Consider the following 17,981-nt stretch of genomic DNA (forward strand, 5'->3'; position numbering starts at 1 on the left):
GCATTCGAACCTGGCTGTCCCACGCTCCAGCTCACTGTTGTGAGCACCAGCCAGTTGCCCAACCTCTGCCTCCAGAAAAAGCATTGACGATGTTTGCCCCGAAGGGTATTACTGGCCTTTGAGATTATATGCATGTAGAATTTATGGAGTGATTAAACTAGTCATTATTAAGACCATTTAGCAACATGCAAAAATGCTTTTTTTTTTTTTTTGACATAGAGTCTCCCTCTGTCGCCCAGGCTGGAGTGCAGTGGTGCAATCTTGGCTCACTGCAAGCTCCACCTCCCAAGTTCATGCCATTCTTCTGCCTCAGCCTCCCGAGTAGCTGGGACTATAGGCGCCCACCACCACGTCTGGCTAATTTTTTGTATTTTTAGTAGAGACAGGATTTCACCGTGTTAGCCAGGATGGTCTCGATCTCCTGACCTCATGATCCGCCTGCCTCGGCCTCCCAAAGTGCTGGGATTACAGGCGTGAGCCACTGCACCCGGCCAAAAATGCTTTTATGTAAGGAAAAAAAAGCCCGGAATATAAATAATTTGTGTCCAAATTAAGTAGCAGAATTCTAACTGTGCAGCAAGTATAGATGCATAGGCATCAAGAGGAGACTGGGAGACCACATGGCTCAATTTGTCCAGTTGTAGACTCATAGACTGTGCTTTCTTTCTTCTGAGTTCCACTAATGTCTGATTTCACTTGTGGAGTAAGTAATACTAAAACGAGTCCCAGTGCATTCATAGGGAAGTCTTTGGGTACCTGTCCAGGTTTACACATGAGTCCAGCAAGGACCCACACAGAACGCAGCCCGTGACCACAGCTGCAGCTAGGTAAGGCCTCTCTGTAGGCCCGTCCACAGTCTACACACACGGCCCCATGTGGACCTAGGGGACGACCGCCTGATGGTCTGACATCCAGGCTGAGAAAATACTTATCAGCACCAGAGCTGGTTGGAGCAGATGGAGTGAGAAGCACGAACGGAGCCAGTGATACAACCCCTCAGATCCCAGGCCAAGTTCCCAGTCTGTTACGACAACCAGGGCCACGAAACTTAACATGAACCAAATTTACATCAAAATCGGAAAGCGTTCCTGATGCTTCCTAAGTGGTTTATTTTACTAAGCTCTGGCCAGGTGCGGGGAACATAAAGATCATGAGGGAACTGCCCCCTCATGGCAACCATGGCCTCCTGAGGGGGCCAAAGGCCAGGGGAGCAGGCCGCTTGTCACCACAGGCAGAGAAGGCAGCTGAGGAAAGGAGAGCGGCACTGGCAGGAAGAGCCCTTGAAAGGGAAGAGGGAGACCAGCCACAGTGTGGGAGGCTGGTGGGGTGGGAGGAGGGAGGCCTGGGAGACGGGTGAGAGGGCGACATACGCCTTTTGGGTTCAAAACCAGGGATGACGTGATTGATCCACACTCCCAAAATTGCCCCTCCAAGTTTGTCTCTATTTTCACCATTTGGAAGTTGAGTCTTCCACTCCTAAGAAGAGGTGACGAGGTCACTGATCTCTGGCTTTTCTTTCTGCAGCTGGTGGGGGCCCTGATGCTGGCCACCCTCTCCCACCTGCACCGATTTCTGCTCTCTATGTGGGTTCTACCACCTGGCACCTTCACAGACGCCTTCCCTGGGCTGCTGTTTCATTTTCCCAGAAGAAGCCAAAAAGACTCCCTCCTTGGCCTTTCCAAGTCTGACCAGCGGGCCATGGCTTGTTACTTTGGGATCCTTTTAATAGTCTCTTCCACACTGTGTTTTGGAATGGTAAGTAAACACGTCCCCAACTTTCAAGTTATGGTTTGTAAAAGCTTCATTTGCTGTTAGGGTGAAACTCTGGTCCACGTGGATGGGGCCAGGCAACACAGGCCAGATCACATGGTAATGAATCCCTGCCGTCCAGCTCACCTGCCCTGGGAGGTCAGGTCAGTCAAACAGAGTCGGTTTGACTCTCCCTTACTCTAGAATAGTCCAGCACTACAGCAGCCACCCCAGGGTGCCGCCTCCTCCAGGAAGCTTCCCTGGCTCCCCTCACCCTGCACTGAATCACATCATTTCTTGCTTTGAACTTCATCTGCAATCTCACACTGCCTCCGGGGTATCTGTTGCCTTTTCTCAGTCTTTCCATCTTATCAGAGTTTCATTCCCATCAGCCACCTCCACTGGACGTGTTCTCCAGGCTAGAGGCTGAAGGAGGAATGGCTCCCTGTTTCACGCCCTCCTACTGATCTGCCACTGACAAATCTAGTCATGTCACACACGGCTTAAACTCCTTCAGCGGAAGAAGAGGTTCCCCCATGGTCTTGTCCTGTTGCCTGGACTTGGAGTCAACAGATTTAGCAAATAAAACTGGAACCCAGTTACAGTTAAGTTTCAGTAAACAATGGAAAAGTTTTCAGTATTAGTAAGCCCCCTACAGCAGTTCAGACATATTTATGTTAAAATTTATTTGTTGTTGACTTGAAATTAAAATGCAACTTAGTGTCTTATATTTTACCCCTCCCTGCAGAGGCTCCCACCTGCTCTGCCCAGCCTGACCCAGGATTGCTATGCCCACATTGCAAAAGTGGGACTCATCACTTCTATCTCCAGAAGGCCCTACAGGTGTTCCTATGGAAGGCTCAGGGTGGGGACCCCTGCTCTGTGCTTGACTAAGCCTATAGGCATGCTGTCCACACTTACTGAACGTGCCTTCCCTCAGATCCCTTCACTGTGACTCGTTCAGCGTTAAGTTGTAAGACAGGGTCAGTGTGCTGTTCCCTCTAGAAGCTCTCCCAGCACCGATTCTCCCCTGGACCCCCAAAGGCTCTGAGCATGCCTCCTCATTGCACCCATTGTCTTGTGCTGTTGGTTTTTGTCTCCTTTTGAACTCTAGCCACATTCCTAGCAGGCATATTGGTGTGCCTGCCTTCTAGGGTAGTAGTTCCTGACACATTGTAGAGCCCACTGCAAGTTCAGTAAATTGAATATTCAAGTTTTGTAAGTGGATAAAAATTCTCTGCAGTCCTTAAAAGTCTACTGGTATTCTAGTTTAGTAGCTAGAGGGAAACTAAAAGTGATTGCTCATGTTCACACCTTGACAACACTCAGGCCCGAGTCCTTTGCTTTTATCAATGATCCTAGCTCCCTACTCTTGCTCATCCATGAATGCATAAATCCATCGATCACCCATCCATCCACCTACTCACCAAACTAGTTACCTGTCCACCTATCCACCCACCCATCCATCCATCAATCCACTCATTTGTTCATTCATGCACTCACTCATTCAACAAAAACCTAAAGAATGCCCATTAAATTCAGGCAATGGCGAAACAAAGATAATAACTGGTTCCTGCCTCAGGGAGCTCACAGTCCATAGGGGAAGACTGGCATATACAAATAATTATGGCAATTTTTATATTTTGAATACAGTTTTTAAATTGGATATGTGATTTGGAAACCTGTAGCTTCTCCTTTTATTCTCTTAACAGCATCTCTACAGAGCAGAAGTTGTAAATTTTGATAAAGGCCAGTTTTTCAATGTTTTCTTTTATGGATTTTGCTGTCCTGGCTCAATTGCCAAACCCAAGGTCACATATTTTCTCCTATTATTTTCTTCTAGAATTTTTTTTTTTTTTTGAGACGGAGTCTCACTCTGTCACCCAGGCTGGAGTGCAGTGGCGTGATCTCAGATCACTGCAACCTCTGCCTCCCAGGCTCAAGTGATTCTCCTGCCTCAGCCTCCTGAGTAGCTGGGATTACAGGCGTGTGCCACCATGCCTGGCTAATTTTGTATTTTTAGTAGAGACAGGGTTTCTCCATGTTGGTAAGGCTGGTCTCGGACTTCTGACCTCGTGATCCTCCCGCGTCGGCCTTCCAAAGTGCTGAGATTACAGACATGAGCCACCGCACCCAGCCTTTCTTCTAGAATTTTTATAGTTTTATGTTTTACATTTAGGTTAATCATCTGTTTTAAGCTAATTTTAATGTAAGATGTGAGGTATGGAACAGAGTTCCTGTTTTTTATAAATGAATATCCAATTATTCCAGCAGAATTTTTTAAAAGAATATTTACTCCATTGAGTTGGCTTTACAACTTTGTCAAAAAGCAATTGACTGTATCTGTGTGGATCTATATCTGGGTTGTCTATTCTACTCCATTGATCTTTCATTTAGCCAGTTCCACGAGGTCTTGATGACTCAGTGGCAAATCTTAAAGCAGCATGGATGAGTCCTCCAGCTTTGTTCTGTTTTGGTTGTAGCTATTCTAGCTCTTTCACCTTTCGATATAAGTTTTAGAATCCTCTTGTTAATATCTTTTTTAAAAATCATGTTGGTGTTTTGATTGAACTTGCCATGGAATTATAAATCAAATTTGGGGGGAATTGGCATCCTAATAATATTAAGCTTTTTCAATCCTAGAATTCTGTATTTCTCTCCATTTATTTAGGTACTCTTTGATTTTTTTTCATCACTGTTTTATAGTTCTCAGCATGCAGATCCTACACAATTATAGGCAATTTTAAAACCTAACTAGAAGTGTCCTCAAAGAGCAAGAAACTTTTAGATCAGAGACTCATTTATTCTTCCGAAGCAGACCAGGAAATCTTCACACAACAGGAGAGGGAGACTTGATGAGGAGTTTCACTCATGGTGAAGACTGCTGAGAGCAGCATTTTAGACAGGGGGCATGCGGGGAGGGCCATGCTGGAGTTCTGGGTCAAGTGGACATTATGCTGAAAAGGATGGTTGGAGTCAGGAATGGAGGGCCTTGAATGTCGTGCTTAGGCACCTGGATGCTATCTTCTGAGACAGGCAGGCAATATTGCATTGAGGTCTCTGGGTGCAAGAGTCAGGCCTTGGGGTCCCCCGTGGCTGTTTTGCTGGTAAAGCCGAGAGGCCTCAGACCTACACACCAGTGGCCTACCCTTTCAGGCTCCTGAGCATCTTTGCAGAGTTCTGAAACTTTGGGAGGGGTTTGAGGGATTTGGGGACCAATCAAGAACAAACATATGACCACAAGAGGTAACACACACAAGCTTTATTTGGGTAATGTTTTGAAGTGTTTCCATGTTGGGGAACTCCCTCATGCTATGAAACTGTCCACAGGTTTACAGCGTAGCGGCCAAGAAGAATCCAAAAAGGAAGAAGAGCAAGGGCGATCTCAGGGGAGCGGGGCAGCAGAGAGGGAGCTTACCCCTTAGAGCATGCTGCTTAGCAGCATGGAGGGGATGCTCTGGGTCAGAAAGCTCTTGAGGCCAGTGGCAGCTTGGGGCCTTATAACATTATCAGTGGGTAACAGCTGTCCCCTGAGGTTTTGCAGGATGTGTAAGTGGCTCTAAATGGCTAAAATGTTTGTTTGGGTTTTTTTTTTTTTTTTTGAGATGGAGTCTCCCTGTGTCGCCTAGGCTGGAGTGCAGTGGCGCAATCTCGGCTCACTGCAAGCTCCACCTCCCGGGTTCATGCTATTCTCCTGCCTCAGCCTCCCGAGTAGCTGGGACTACAGGTGCCCACCACCATGCCCGGCTAATTTTTTTTTTTTTTGTAATTTTAGTAGAGATGGGGTTTCACCATGTTAGCCAGGATGGTCTCGATCTCCCGACCTCATGATCCACCTGCCTCGGCCTCCCAAAGTGCTGGGATTACAGGCGTGAGCCACCGCACCCAGCCCTGTTTGGGTTATTTTTAAAACAATTGGATGTGTAAAAATTTGAGTTTGGTACCAGTAGGCTTTTGAGCTAACAGCTTACAGCCTGCAGTGAAGAAATAAACCGCCTGGAGGCTGATAGAGCACATGTTGGGGGCACAACAACTTGCTGAGCCCAAAACCCTTTCTGGTCTCCCAGGCACAGGCACAGGCCTCTCTCCTGAGGCTCACCCACAGCTCAGAATGGCTCACCAGTGGACACCAAAACTGAGACACAGACTTTACATATGGGCATGCACATTGCGTTGATAATCTCAGTCTTCAAAGTTAGATACTGAAAACAACCTTTATAATACTAAGAATTTCCATTGCTGAGATCATCTTACTGCCATTTAGTTCAATTCAGGAGAGGTATTTTCCTGATTTTGCTTTTTTTCACCAAGAAATCACTATTTTACCAAAAGGTCATAAAGTAGCATCATCAGATATAATCTTCATTGTATAGTTTGTCACATTAACAAAGCTCTTTATTTAGGCTACTAACATGAAATTTGTCATTTTTTTCTTTTTCCTAGCTGAGAGGTTTTCTCATGACTTTACCCCAAAAAAGAACATCTTTTCAAAGTAAATCTTTTGTGAGACTTAAAGATGTCACTGCTTATATGTGGGAAAAGGTCCTCACCTTTCTGAGACTGAAAACACCAAAGCTGGAAGAGGCTGAGATGGTTGAGAATCACGTAAGCTGTGGGGTCTTGGATTACTGAGCATGATAGCACACACTAAAGATGATGGTTTCATTGCAGAATTTTGTTTTCAGTTATCAAAGCATGAGTATGTTTCCATGCCAAATCTCCTTGCAGAGCCACAAAATTAGTCTCAATCATAGTGGAACCATGGAATTTTCCCTTGCAATTCTAAAACACTTTACAGATTACCAAGCACGTTCTCCTGCATTAACTCACTATATCCTTATAATGACCTGTACAGTTGGAAAGACAGAGTTTATGGTCTTCCCCAGGACACAGACATGCTGTATTCTGTCCCCTGAGTTAGTCATTTGCTTTTGGTGCCTGCTATCAAACCCAAACTTCTATCCAAAACATGGAGCCTTAGATGCATTACTTGAGTTCAGTCACCCCAGACATGCATGTAAACAAATCAAACCAGGTGTTTGCACACTGAATACTCACTTTCTTCCATGGCTGATGTATTAGTTCGTTTTCACACTGCTGATAAAGACATTCCAAAAACTGGGAACAAAAAGAAGTTTAATTAGACTTACATTTCCACATGACTCAGGAGGCCTCAGATTCGTGGTGGGAGGTGAAAGGCACTTCTTACATGGTGGCGGCAAGAGAAAAATGATCTAGATGCAAAAGTGGAAACCCATTATAAATGATCAGATCTTGTGAGATTTCTCCACTATCACGAGAATAGCGTGAGAAAGACCAGCCCATATGATTCATTTACCTCCCACTAGGTCCCTCCCACAACATGTGGGAATTCTGGGAGATACAATTCTAGTTGAGATTTGAATAGGGACACAGCCAAACAATATCATTCTGCCCCTGGCCCCCCTCCACATCTCATGTCCTCATATTTCAAAACCTATTATACCTTCCCAACAGTCCCCCAAAGTCTTAACTCGTTTTAGCATTAACCCAAAAGTCCACAGTCCAAAGTGTCATCTGAGACAAGGCAAGTGCCTTCCACCTATGAGCCTGTAAAATAAAAAATAAGCTAGTTACTTCCTAGATACAATGGGGGTACAGGTATTGGGTAAATACAACTGTTTCAAATGGGAGAAATTGGCCAAAACCAAGGGGTTACAGGCCCTATACCAGTCCAAAATCCAGCAGGTCAATCAAATTATAAAGCTCCAAAATGATCTCCTTTGATTCCAGGACTCACATGTAGGTCATACTGCAAGAGGTGGGTTCCCATGGTCTTAGGTAGCTCTGCCTCTGTAGCTTTGCAGGGTACAGCCTCCCTCCCAGCTGCTTTCATGGGCTGGCATTGAGTGTCTGTGGCTTTTCCAGGTGCACAGTGCAAGTTGTCACCATTCTGGGGTATGGAGGATGGTGGCCCTCTTCTCACAGCTCCACTAGGTCCCTTCCACACTGCCCTAGCAGAAGTTCTCCATAAGGGCCCTGCCCCTGCAGAAAACTTTTGCCTGGGCATACAGGCATTTCCATACATCTTCTGAAATCTAGGCTGAGGTTCCCAAACCTCAATTCTTGACTTCTGTGCACCTATAGGCTCAATACCACATGGAAGCTGCCAAGGCTTGGGGCTTCTACTCTCTGAAGCCACAGCCCAAGTTGTTCATTGGCCCCTTTCGGCCACAGCTGGAGCAGCTGGGACACAGAGCACCAAGTTTCTAGGCTGCACACAGCACAGGGAACCAGGGCCCAGCCCACTAAACCACTTTTTCCTCCTTGGCCTCCAGGCCTGTGATGGGAAGGGCTGCTGTGAAGGTCTCTGACATGGCTTGGAGACATTTTCCCCATGGCCTTGGGGATTAACATTAGGCTCCTTGCTACTTATGCAAATTTCTGCAGCTGGCTTGAACTTCTTCCCAGGAAATGAGTTTTTTTTTTTCCCACTGCATTGTCAGGCTGCAAATTTCTTTGATTTTTATGCTCCGTTTCCCATTTAAAATGGAATGCTTTTAACAGCACCCAAGTCACCTTTTGAATGCTTTGTTGCTTAGAAATTTCTTCTGACAGATACCCTAAATCATCTCACTCAAGTTCAAAGTTCCACAAATCTCTGGGCAGGGGCAAAATGCCACCAGTCTCTGCTAAAACATAACAAGAGTCATCTTTGCTCCAGTTCCCAACAAGTTCCTTATCTCTATCTGAGACCACCTCAGCCTGGACTTTATTGTTCTTGTCACTATCAGCATTTTTGCCAAAGTCATTCAACAAGTCTCTAGGAGGTTCCAAACTTTCCCACATTTTCCTGTCTTCTTCTGAGCCCTTCACACTGTTCCAACCTCTGCCTGTTATCAAGTTCCAAAGTCGCTTCCACATTTTCGGGTATCTTTTCAGCAACACCCCACTCTACTGGTACCAATTTACTGTTTTAGTTCATTTTCAAGATGCTGATGAAGACATACCTGAAATTAGGGACAAAAAGAGATTTAATTAGACTTACAGTTCCACATGGCTGGGGAGGCCTCAGAATCATGGCGAGAGGTGAAAGGCACATCTTACATGGCAGCAGCAAGAGAAAAATGAGCAAGATGCAAAAGTGGAAACACCTGATAAGCCATCAGATCTCATTAGATCTTATTCACTATCACAAGAATAGCACAGGAAAGACCAGCCCCCATGATTCAATTACCTCCCCCTAGGTCCCTCCCACAACACATAGGAATTCTGGGAGATACAATTCAAGTTGAGATTTGAATGGGGACACAGCCAAACCATATCAGCTGATATTTAAGCATCATCCAGTGAGGTTCTGAAGGCAGTCGTATGTAATCACGGTACTGTACATTTTGATAGGGCTTTATTCTCTGTCATGTGCTTCCCCATCCATTATTGCCTTATTTTTTTAATAGTGCTCAATAAAGATTTATTAATTGAAGGGATGAAAGAATAACCTCATTTTCCCATAGCAGCACGATGCATTATTGCCTTTAAATCCATTCAATAGTTTTTTTTTATGTAGGCATTATTAATTGTAGCTTTTACATGCATATCTGTATAGGTACATTATTATTGAAGCAACTGAGATATAGAGACATAAGAGTAGGCCCAGCACCCAGGTCTTCTAACTGCAGGCAGAGTCAGCATGTTTCCTAACACAGCCCAATACTGTCTACAGATGATACCCCTAAGTGCTTCACATAATGAGGAAAGAGGGATAATGAGATTCTTGAATGCATTTACTAATCTAATTTTCTTCTCTTCAGAATTACTACTTGGATGAATTTGCAAATCTGTTAGACGAACTTCTGATGAAGATTAATGGTTTGTCCGACAGCCTACAACTCCCCCTTCTGGAAAAAATATCCAACAGCACAGGGGAGGCAAGGACAGAAAAGAGTCCCTTGGTGGACATTTCTAGTTACCAAGCTACTGAGGTAAGACCATGCAAAATTATTTATGTCAACTTTCTTTATAGCAATTTAAGTTCTAAAGAAGTTTTGGAATAGTTGTTTTTCCAAATTATAAGGTCCATTTGCGTAAATATTCTCTAGATATCATACAGCTGATAAGATATGCTCTGGCCAGAACTAAAGAACCACTTAATAATTTAAAGTTCATGATGTGACTTCCAGTTTAAAATGGTAGCATAAATATCTATCTGCCCCTTATTTCTGATTACAACTGAAATCAACAAGGAGACTGAGAAACAGAAATGGAAACCCGATCTTCCCAGAAACAAAAAGAAACAGGAATCTATGGCCCAGAATATGACCAGTAATCCCAAGAATGGATGCCAAGAACAGTAAAACTTAGACCAAAAGGAGATAGGATGCTACCATTTCCAAGAGCACACAGAATTCTCCAAGTTAGACACTGTATATGGAGGAGCCAACAAAGGCCCCTGGTTTGGAAGAAAAGATTATAGAGCACAAAGGAGTTTAAGGAATCTCCCTGAACCCTAATGCCACAGAGTTCCTGGGGCATAGGACTGAAGGACAAAAGATGCAGGAAGCCGTCTTTGTAGGAAGCTGTTTGTTGATGTGGCTGCGTAGAGGAGGAACTATTGGTGGTTCACAGACCTAGAGTCACACTACTTGCAAACTATAGAAAAATCGGCTGGGTGTGGTGGCTCACGCCTGTAATCCCAGCACTTTGGGAGGCTGAGGAGGGCGGATCACGAGGTCAGGAGATCGAGACCATCCTGGCTAACACAGTGAAACCCCGTCTCTACTAAAAATATAAAAAATTAGCTGGGCGAGGTGGCAGGTGCCTGTAGTCCCAGCTACTCGGGAGGCTGAGGCAGGAGAATGGCGTGAACCCCAGGGGGCAGAGCCTGCAGTGAGCCAAGATCACGCCATTGCACTCCAGCCTGGGCGACAGCGAGACTCTGTCTCGAAAAAAAAAACTATAGAAAAATCAACACAAATAGACACACCATGTGCCAGGTACACAGTGAAAAAGAACGATGAGTTCTGTGCCGCAGTGAGAAATAGCTTCCAGTGGTAACTTCCCTGAGATCCAGAGAGATACTCTGCTGGCCCAGAGCAGTCATGTTCACATGACTGAGTGGCAATGAAGGAGCTCTCTGAAGGCAGAGGAGAACATGAGGTACCCGCTATAAGCTCTCTGCCCCAGCCCTTCCAGGGCCCTAATTCACAACAACCCAGGGAAGAACACCCTTTATGAAAAGATGAACTTCCACATGTAGAGAGGAGTAGTAATAATAAAAGCAAGTAGTTATTGGATCTATGCAAATCTGCTTCAGGAAAAAGCAGTATGTAAAAATGACCAAAAGTGAAGATGAAGGGTAAAACTTTGAAAACAATTGTCATCAACAGGTAAAAATTGTAACCAAGATGTTCTCCACACAAAAGGTAAGTTAATGGAAAAAAAAATGTCTCTTTGAAATGACAGTTTGAAGCCAAGATGAAAGAACTCCAAGATGAAATAAAGAGACAATGAATTAACAGAGTTGAGGAAAGAAATGGAAAAGAAAAAAATAAAGCAAATGGATTCACAGAAAAGAGAATAAACTATATGGATGACATATTTGAGAAAATTCTGCAAAAGAAAAAAGTTAAAATTGATTTTAGGAAAAGTAATACACGTGGAAATCAGACCAGGAAGAATGTGCGTAAGACACGGAAAGGGTATCTATAATTAGTGTCTCCCCTAAAAAACCCCAGGAAATTTGAACAGAAAAAAATATTTTAGAATACAATTTTAAAGGACTTTACTGGAAAAGAGATATAGACCTATATATTTAAAAAGGAACTGTGTCCCAGGGAAGAAACAGATTCACATCTATTAAAACTAGAACATGGGTGGGTGTAGTGGCTCATGCCTATAATCCCAGCATCTGGGAGGCCAAGGCAGGAGGATCACTTGAGCCCAGGAGTTCAAGACCAGCCTAAGCAATATAGTGAAACCCCATCTCTCCAAAGAAAAAATAAAAACAAAAACCTGTCGTCCCAGTTACTCAGGAGGCTGAGATGGAAGGATTACTGGGGTCCAAGAGGTAGAGGCTGCAGTGAGCAGTGATCCAGCCTAGATGACAGAGCAAGACCACGTCTCAAAAAAAAAAAAAAAAAACAGAAAACAGAAAAAATAAAAATAAAAAATAAAACACACCCTAATAAAGTCGCTGGACTTAAAAAAAGATAATCCTACTGACACCCAGATACCTCCTACCCCTGAAAATCAAGTCACCTCCAAGTGAGTTAAAATTATTTAAGTTATGGCCAGGTGCAGTGGCTCACGCCTGTAATCCCAGCACTTTGGGAGGCCAAGGCGGGCAGATCAGGAGGTCAGGAGATCGAGACCATCCTGGCTAACACAGTGAAACCCTGTCTCTACTAAAAATACAAAAAAATTAGCCAGGCTCGGTGGCGGGCACCTGTAGTCCCAGCTACTTGGGAGGCTGAGGCAGGATAATGGCGTGAACCCTGGAGGCAGAGCTTGCAGTGAGCCAAGAGCACGCCACTGCACCTCCAGCCTGGGTGACAGAATGAGACTCTGTCTCAAAAAAAAAAAATTATTTGAGTTATTTAGCAATTATTATTATTGTTTTAATTATAAAAAAACTGTTTAAATGTGCATATGAAAATTGGGCAAATGATAGGAAAAACATAATTTTCAAGAAAAGAAAATATAATGACCAATTTTGTAAAAAATAAAATAAAATTGGGCCAGGTGCAGTGGCTCACTCCCGTAATCCTAGCACTTTGGGAGGCCTAGGCAGGCAGATCACAAGGTCAGGAGATCAAGACCATCCTGGCTAACACAGTGAAACTGTGTCTCTACTAAAAATACACAAAATAAGCTGGGCGTCATGGCACGTGGCTGTATTCCCAGCTACTCGGGAGGCTGAGGCAAGAGAATTGCTTGAACCTGGGAGGCAGAGGTTGCAGTGAGCCGAGATCACACCACTGCACTCCAGCCTGGGCAACAGAGTGAGACTCTGCCTCAAAAATAAATTAATAAATAAAATAAAATAGAGGATTTATATAGAGGAGAAAAAAATGGGATAGTATTTACTATATTTGTAACATAAAAATGAAAGAATTTAATTAAAAATTTTAGAAGAAAGATAATTGTATGTATTTATATTTAAACCATAAGGTATGTATTGTTATTTTTGAATGATAGGATTGAAACAAACAAAGGACAATATATACTGCTAATTAATGCTTAGCAGAAAGCACTGACAGATGAAAACCCATGGTATATAACGTGGAGCAACAACAAAAGTAAACTAAGTATGTGTTCAACTCAAATAGGAAAAATTCACAACACACAAAAATATACACACAGACACACACACTAAGCAAAACAGAAGGAAAGAAGTTGAAAGGATGAAAGTATAATTTAATGAAATCAACAGCAAAATGAAGTAATCCAAGAGATGATTCTTTTTACAAACAATTAAATTGACAAATTATTGGCTAACATATCTAAATATGATGAACAAAGTGAGTACAATTCATATACAAAATAAAAATGAGAAACAGAAAATAACCTTAAGGAAATTAAACAAATTATAAAATTTTGGAAGGAGAGAACAGTTATCATTGTTTATTATGCAACAAACTGACTTGAGTAGAGACAGAAATCTGAAACAGTATTTGAAGTTCTATCCTTCCAAAAGCACCAGTCCCAGATGGCTTCACAGAGAAAATACACCAAACTATTAAGAAGCATGTAAGTCCAGAACGATCTTCAAACTGTGCCACAGCAGAGACAGAAGAAAAGCTTCTGAATGTGTTTTTATGAAACAAGCAATTTATTTACTAAAACTGGACAAAATATTCCAAATTAAAAATAAAACTACATGTCGGTCTTATTGATTTTTGATACCAAAAATCTAAATAAAACATTAACAAATAGAATCCAGCAGCAGATTAAGAAGATTATATCCCATGATCATATGAGTATTAAATCAGGATATAAGTGTTTTAATATTAAAAATCTATTAATAGGCCAGGCGTGGTGGCTCACACCTGTAATCCCAGCACTTTGGGAGGCCGAGGCGGGCGGATCACGAGGTCAGGAGATCAAGACCATCCTGGCTAACATGGTGAAAACCCGTCTCTACTAAAAATACAAAACAAATTAGCCGAGTGTGGTGGCGGGCACCTGTATTCCCAGCTGCTCGGAAGGCTGAGGCAGGAGAATGGCTTGAACCTGGGAGGCAGAGCTTGCAGTGAGCCAAGATTGCGCCACTGCACTCCAGCCTGGGCGACAAAGCGAGACTCCATCTCAAAAAAAAAAAAAAAATTAAAATTAAAAAAATGTATATCTATATATAATTGGGCTGGGTGTGGTGTCTCACACCTGTAATCCCAGCACTTTGGGAGGCCAAGGCAGGTGGATCACTTGAGGCCAGGAGTTCGAGACCGACCTGGCCAACAAAAATTAGCCCGGCATGGTGCACGCCTGTAATCCCCACTACTCAGGAGGCTGAGGCACGAGAATCTCTTGAACCTGGAAGGTGGAGGTTGCAGTGAGCAGAGATCACACCACTGCATTTCCAGCCTGGGCAATAGAATAAATAAAATAAAAATATATGAATAAAATAAAAATAAATGAAATAAATAATAAAAAGAAATGAAATAAAATAAGAATATATTAATAACCTTCACCAAACAGGGAGGAAACTATCGTTTTATTTTTTCCATGGCTACATTTGATAAAATTCAACATTCATTCCTACTTTTTAAAACATATTCTTAATAAAAGTGAAATTGATTTTTTTTAAAAAATAGGAATATAGCTGAAGTTAAATGTCAGTATTATATTTAATAATATAGCATCAGAGCCTTTACTACTAAGGACAAAACGATTGTCAATTCAAAAGTCGTACAACAGGCCAGACACAGTGGCTCCCACCTACAATACAAGCACTTCAGGAGTCCGAGGCTGGAGGATCACTTGAGCCCAGGAGTTCGCGACCTGTCTGGGCAACATGAGGAGATCTTGTCTGTACAAAAAATACAAAACTAGCCAGGTGTGGTGGCACACACCTCTAGTCCTAGCTACTTTGAAGGCTGAGGTGGGAGGGTCACTTCAGCTGGGGAGGTCAAGGCTGCAGTGAGCCATGATTATGCCACTGCACTCCAGTCTGGGAAACAGAGTGAAAACCTGTCTCAAAAAGCAAATGAAAACAAAGTCCCACCACAGCATTTTAAAGGCGTATGGCTCATCTCTTTCCTATAAACCCACTTAATTTGTTTATATTTTATAGCTCGTATAGCTAGCAAGAGCTTTAAATTTATAATATGGTTGAGCAGTCTTTTATATACACAACACACACTATTGTGAGTCCTTATAGAGTTACAGCACATAGTAATCTACACTAATTTCCTATGGCTGAGAAAAGAATTTCCCTCAAATGATGGCAGAGGCTTGTCGGTGCTGTCTTTGCCCTTATGACTTACTTTTCTTGTGTATGAGTGGGACGTTTTCAGCAGCAATGCAATCCACAGGAAAACACAATGCTTTCTGTACTATCACTTTATGAGGTATTTATCAAAAGTATATTTGGCAAAAAGTTAATGCTGCCAAGGTGGGTCTCTCTCACCTGGCTCCCAGGTGGGTTTCTGCCTGCAGAACTCAAGTTTCTGCAACATGAAGGTTTAGCTGGCCTCCCTGGGAAAGAACCAGGAATGTCATTGGTCTTGGAATAGGCCAAGCAAGCTGGACTTTGCAGAACAGACCCTCTTTTGTGTGAGGGGATCTGAGGAAACAATTCATTGGAATTTCCTAACTTCAAGGCATTTGTTTCTTCATCTTAACCATTAATAATTAAGATTTGTATCTTTATAAACTAGAAGGATTGGATGCCTGGAGCTATCAATAACCACCTACAAATCATATTGTTCTTTGTATCTTTTAAGTGACTCATGGCAACAAAATGCGGTGAGTTGCCAACCCCCACCTTTTCCCCCTTGCCAGCTCGGCTCCCTTAACGGTTCTTGGCACTCTGTGGCCTCTCAGCTATGTAGCCCTGGACCCCAAGGAGAGCTCCCCGCTGGGGGCTGCTGCTGATTGGGCAGAAGGACCTCCGAGCTCTTGACCTGCTCCCTGCTCGGGCCTCTTCTCTACTGCAATGACTCACCACTTTGCAGGAACTGGCTGGGCCACTAGTCAGTGGATGCAATTTAGAGATGTCAGAAGGGTTTTTCCTCCACATATTTTCCTCTTGATTTGCTTTTGTGAATACCATTGCGTAAGGCAGGAACATCCAGAAGGGAACGCCTGACCTCAGGGCACAGTCTCTCCTAGAGGATTTTTGCCTTTGTTTTTTTCAGTGTAATTCCTTGGCACCTACCTGCCAGGAGGAAGACGAGATGTTTTTTATAACTGTGGAAAATCTGCGTTCCCTTTCACATCTGGGGTCCCCAACACAATTTGTGAAGACTGGTGTGCCACAGTCCACAGCCACTCTTTTCAGCAAGGTTTGTGCTCTGAACTCTGCCAGTCAGTGTTACTTAGGAGCAAGAAGCCATCAAGAGGGTGAATTTCCTCTCAGCTTCTTCCCTTAACTTGCCAAGTTGTAGAATAATAAGAAGATTTAGAATACTTGGCTTTTCCCAATGCATTTACATAGCCCCCGTCACAGATGACTGTCAAAGAAATTTACTGAGCTCCCTCAAATCTAGAAGTTTTTGTAATTATAGTTGGGTTCTGTAAACTTACTGAATCTTCATTGACTTCAGCGTTTTCTAACGGATGATGCAATGTATCTGAACACTAAGTTCGAATCCTTGAGGAAGAAACTGGCTAGAAGGGGCTTTTTAAAATGAAATATTGGCCAGGCATGGTGCCTCACACCTGTAATTCCAGAACTTTGGGAGGCCGAGGCAGGTGGATCACTTGAGGTAAGGAGTTCAAGACCAGCTTGGTCAACATGGTGAAACCCCGTCCCTCCTAAAAATACAAAAATTAGCCGGGTGTGGTGATGGGCGCCTATAATCCCAGCTACTCAGGAGGCTGAGGCAGGAGAATCGCTTGAACCCGGGAGGCAGAGGTTGCAGTGAGGCTAGATTGCACCACTGCACCCCAGCCTGGGTGACAGAGTGAGACTCCATCTCAAAAAAAAAAAAAAAAAGGAAATATAAACTCGGCCTGAACATGCAGAAAGTATGATGCCCTAGAGATGCCCCAACTCCTGCTGATAAACATGGAGGTCATGCAGGTCTGAGGGTTGAGCAGCTGTGGAGTGTGATTCAGTTTTAACCACTGGCTGGGTGACTGCAGGAAAGCAACTTAACTTCTTCGTGTCTTTACACCCTACTCTGTAAAAGGAGGACAGTAGTAGAGCCTCTCCCATGAGACTGCTGAGAGAGGTAAAGGAGTTGAAGGAGTTTGTGTCTGCATGCTGTAAGTGCTCTCTATAGCTTTAATAGAGACTATTAACACTTTCACATTTCATGCATTCCTCAAGTATTTTTGTGCCAGGCACAATTCTAGAGGCTGGGGATCCAAAGATGAACAACACTGACTTGAACATGAACTATGTCCACTCAGAAAACATTATATTCCTGGAACTTGGAAAATACAAATCTCAAAATTATGGACAAAAACCTGAGCAACTTTTGTATCCACTTGGACCTATGTTATGATGTGTTTCTTCATGTGAAGCCGAGAGGGATCAGTAAGGATGCAAACATCAAGTTCAAATGAGGTATGCTCAGGAAGAATGCACCCCATAATTCCCAGACTTCATTCAGGATGTTAAGGACCAGTATATTCCTGGACTTAACTAAAAATGATCATTCTCACCTGCTCTCACATCCTGGTTCTGCCCTTGCTAGCTGAGTTCTCATGACTTTCTCTCCACCAGTGTGGCTTCCACAGAGCCCAGCACTCAGTAAATATTTAGTGAACTGTTATTGAGCAAAAAGAAGTGGTGGGTGATGTATATGGATAGAAAAGGGTGACTAATAAAGCAAGCATGGGAAAATGCTAATAGATGGCTCTGGAAAGGGTAGCTGAGTGCCTCTGAATTACTCTTGTAACTTTCTTGTTAAGTTTAAAATTATTTCCAAGTGAAACGCTTTTAAAAAGAAGCTATTGTGGGTTGGGCGCAGTGGCTCATGTCTGTAATCCCAGCACTTTGGGAGGCCGAGGTGGGCAGATCACCTGAGGTAAGGAGTTCGAGACCAGCCTGGCCAACATGGTGAAATCCCCTTTCTACTAAAAAT

General features: G+C 43.3%; 1 protein-coding gene across 1 annotated transcript in view; it reads left to right on the plus strand.

The window, feature by feature from the left end:
- PKD1L1 (polycystin 1 like 1, transient receptor potential channel interacting) overlaps nucleotides 1-16,663 on the plus strand; it is a 177,506-nt gene extending 160,843 nt beyond the window's left edge. Inside the window, exons 55-58 of the mRNA XM_063609574.1 lie at nucleotides 1,525-1,755; nucleotides 6,193-6,354; nucleotides 9,540-9,710; nucleotides 16,494-16,663. Of these exons, the coding sequence (XP_063465644.1) occupies nucleotides 1,525-1,755; nucleotides 6,193-6,354; nucleotides 9,540-9,710; nucleotides 16,494-16,580 (651 nt within the window). The 3' untranslated portion in view covers nucleotides 16,581-16,663. The remainder of the gene's footprint in view (nucleotides 1-1,524; nucleotides 1,756-6,192; nucleotides 6,355-9,539; nucleotides 9,711-16,493) is intronic.
- Nucleotides 16,664-17,981: the final 1,318 nt, after the last annotated feature.

This window comes from Symphalangus syndactylus, chromosome 9 (assembly GCF_028878055.3).
Source record: "Symphalangus syndactylus isolate Jambi chromosome 9, NHGRI_mSymSyn1-v2.1_pri, whole genome shotgun sequence".
NCBI lineage: Eukaryota > Metazoa > Chordata > Mammalia > Primates > Hylobatidae > Symphalangus > Symphalangus syndactylus.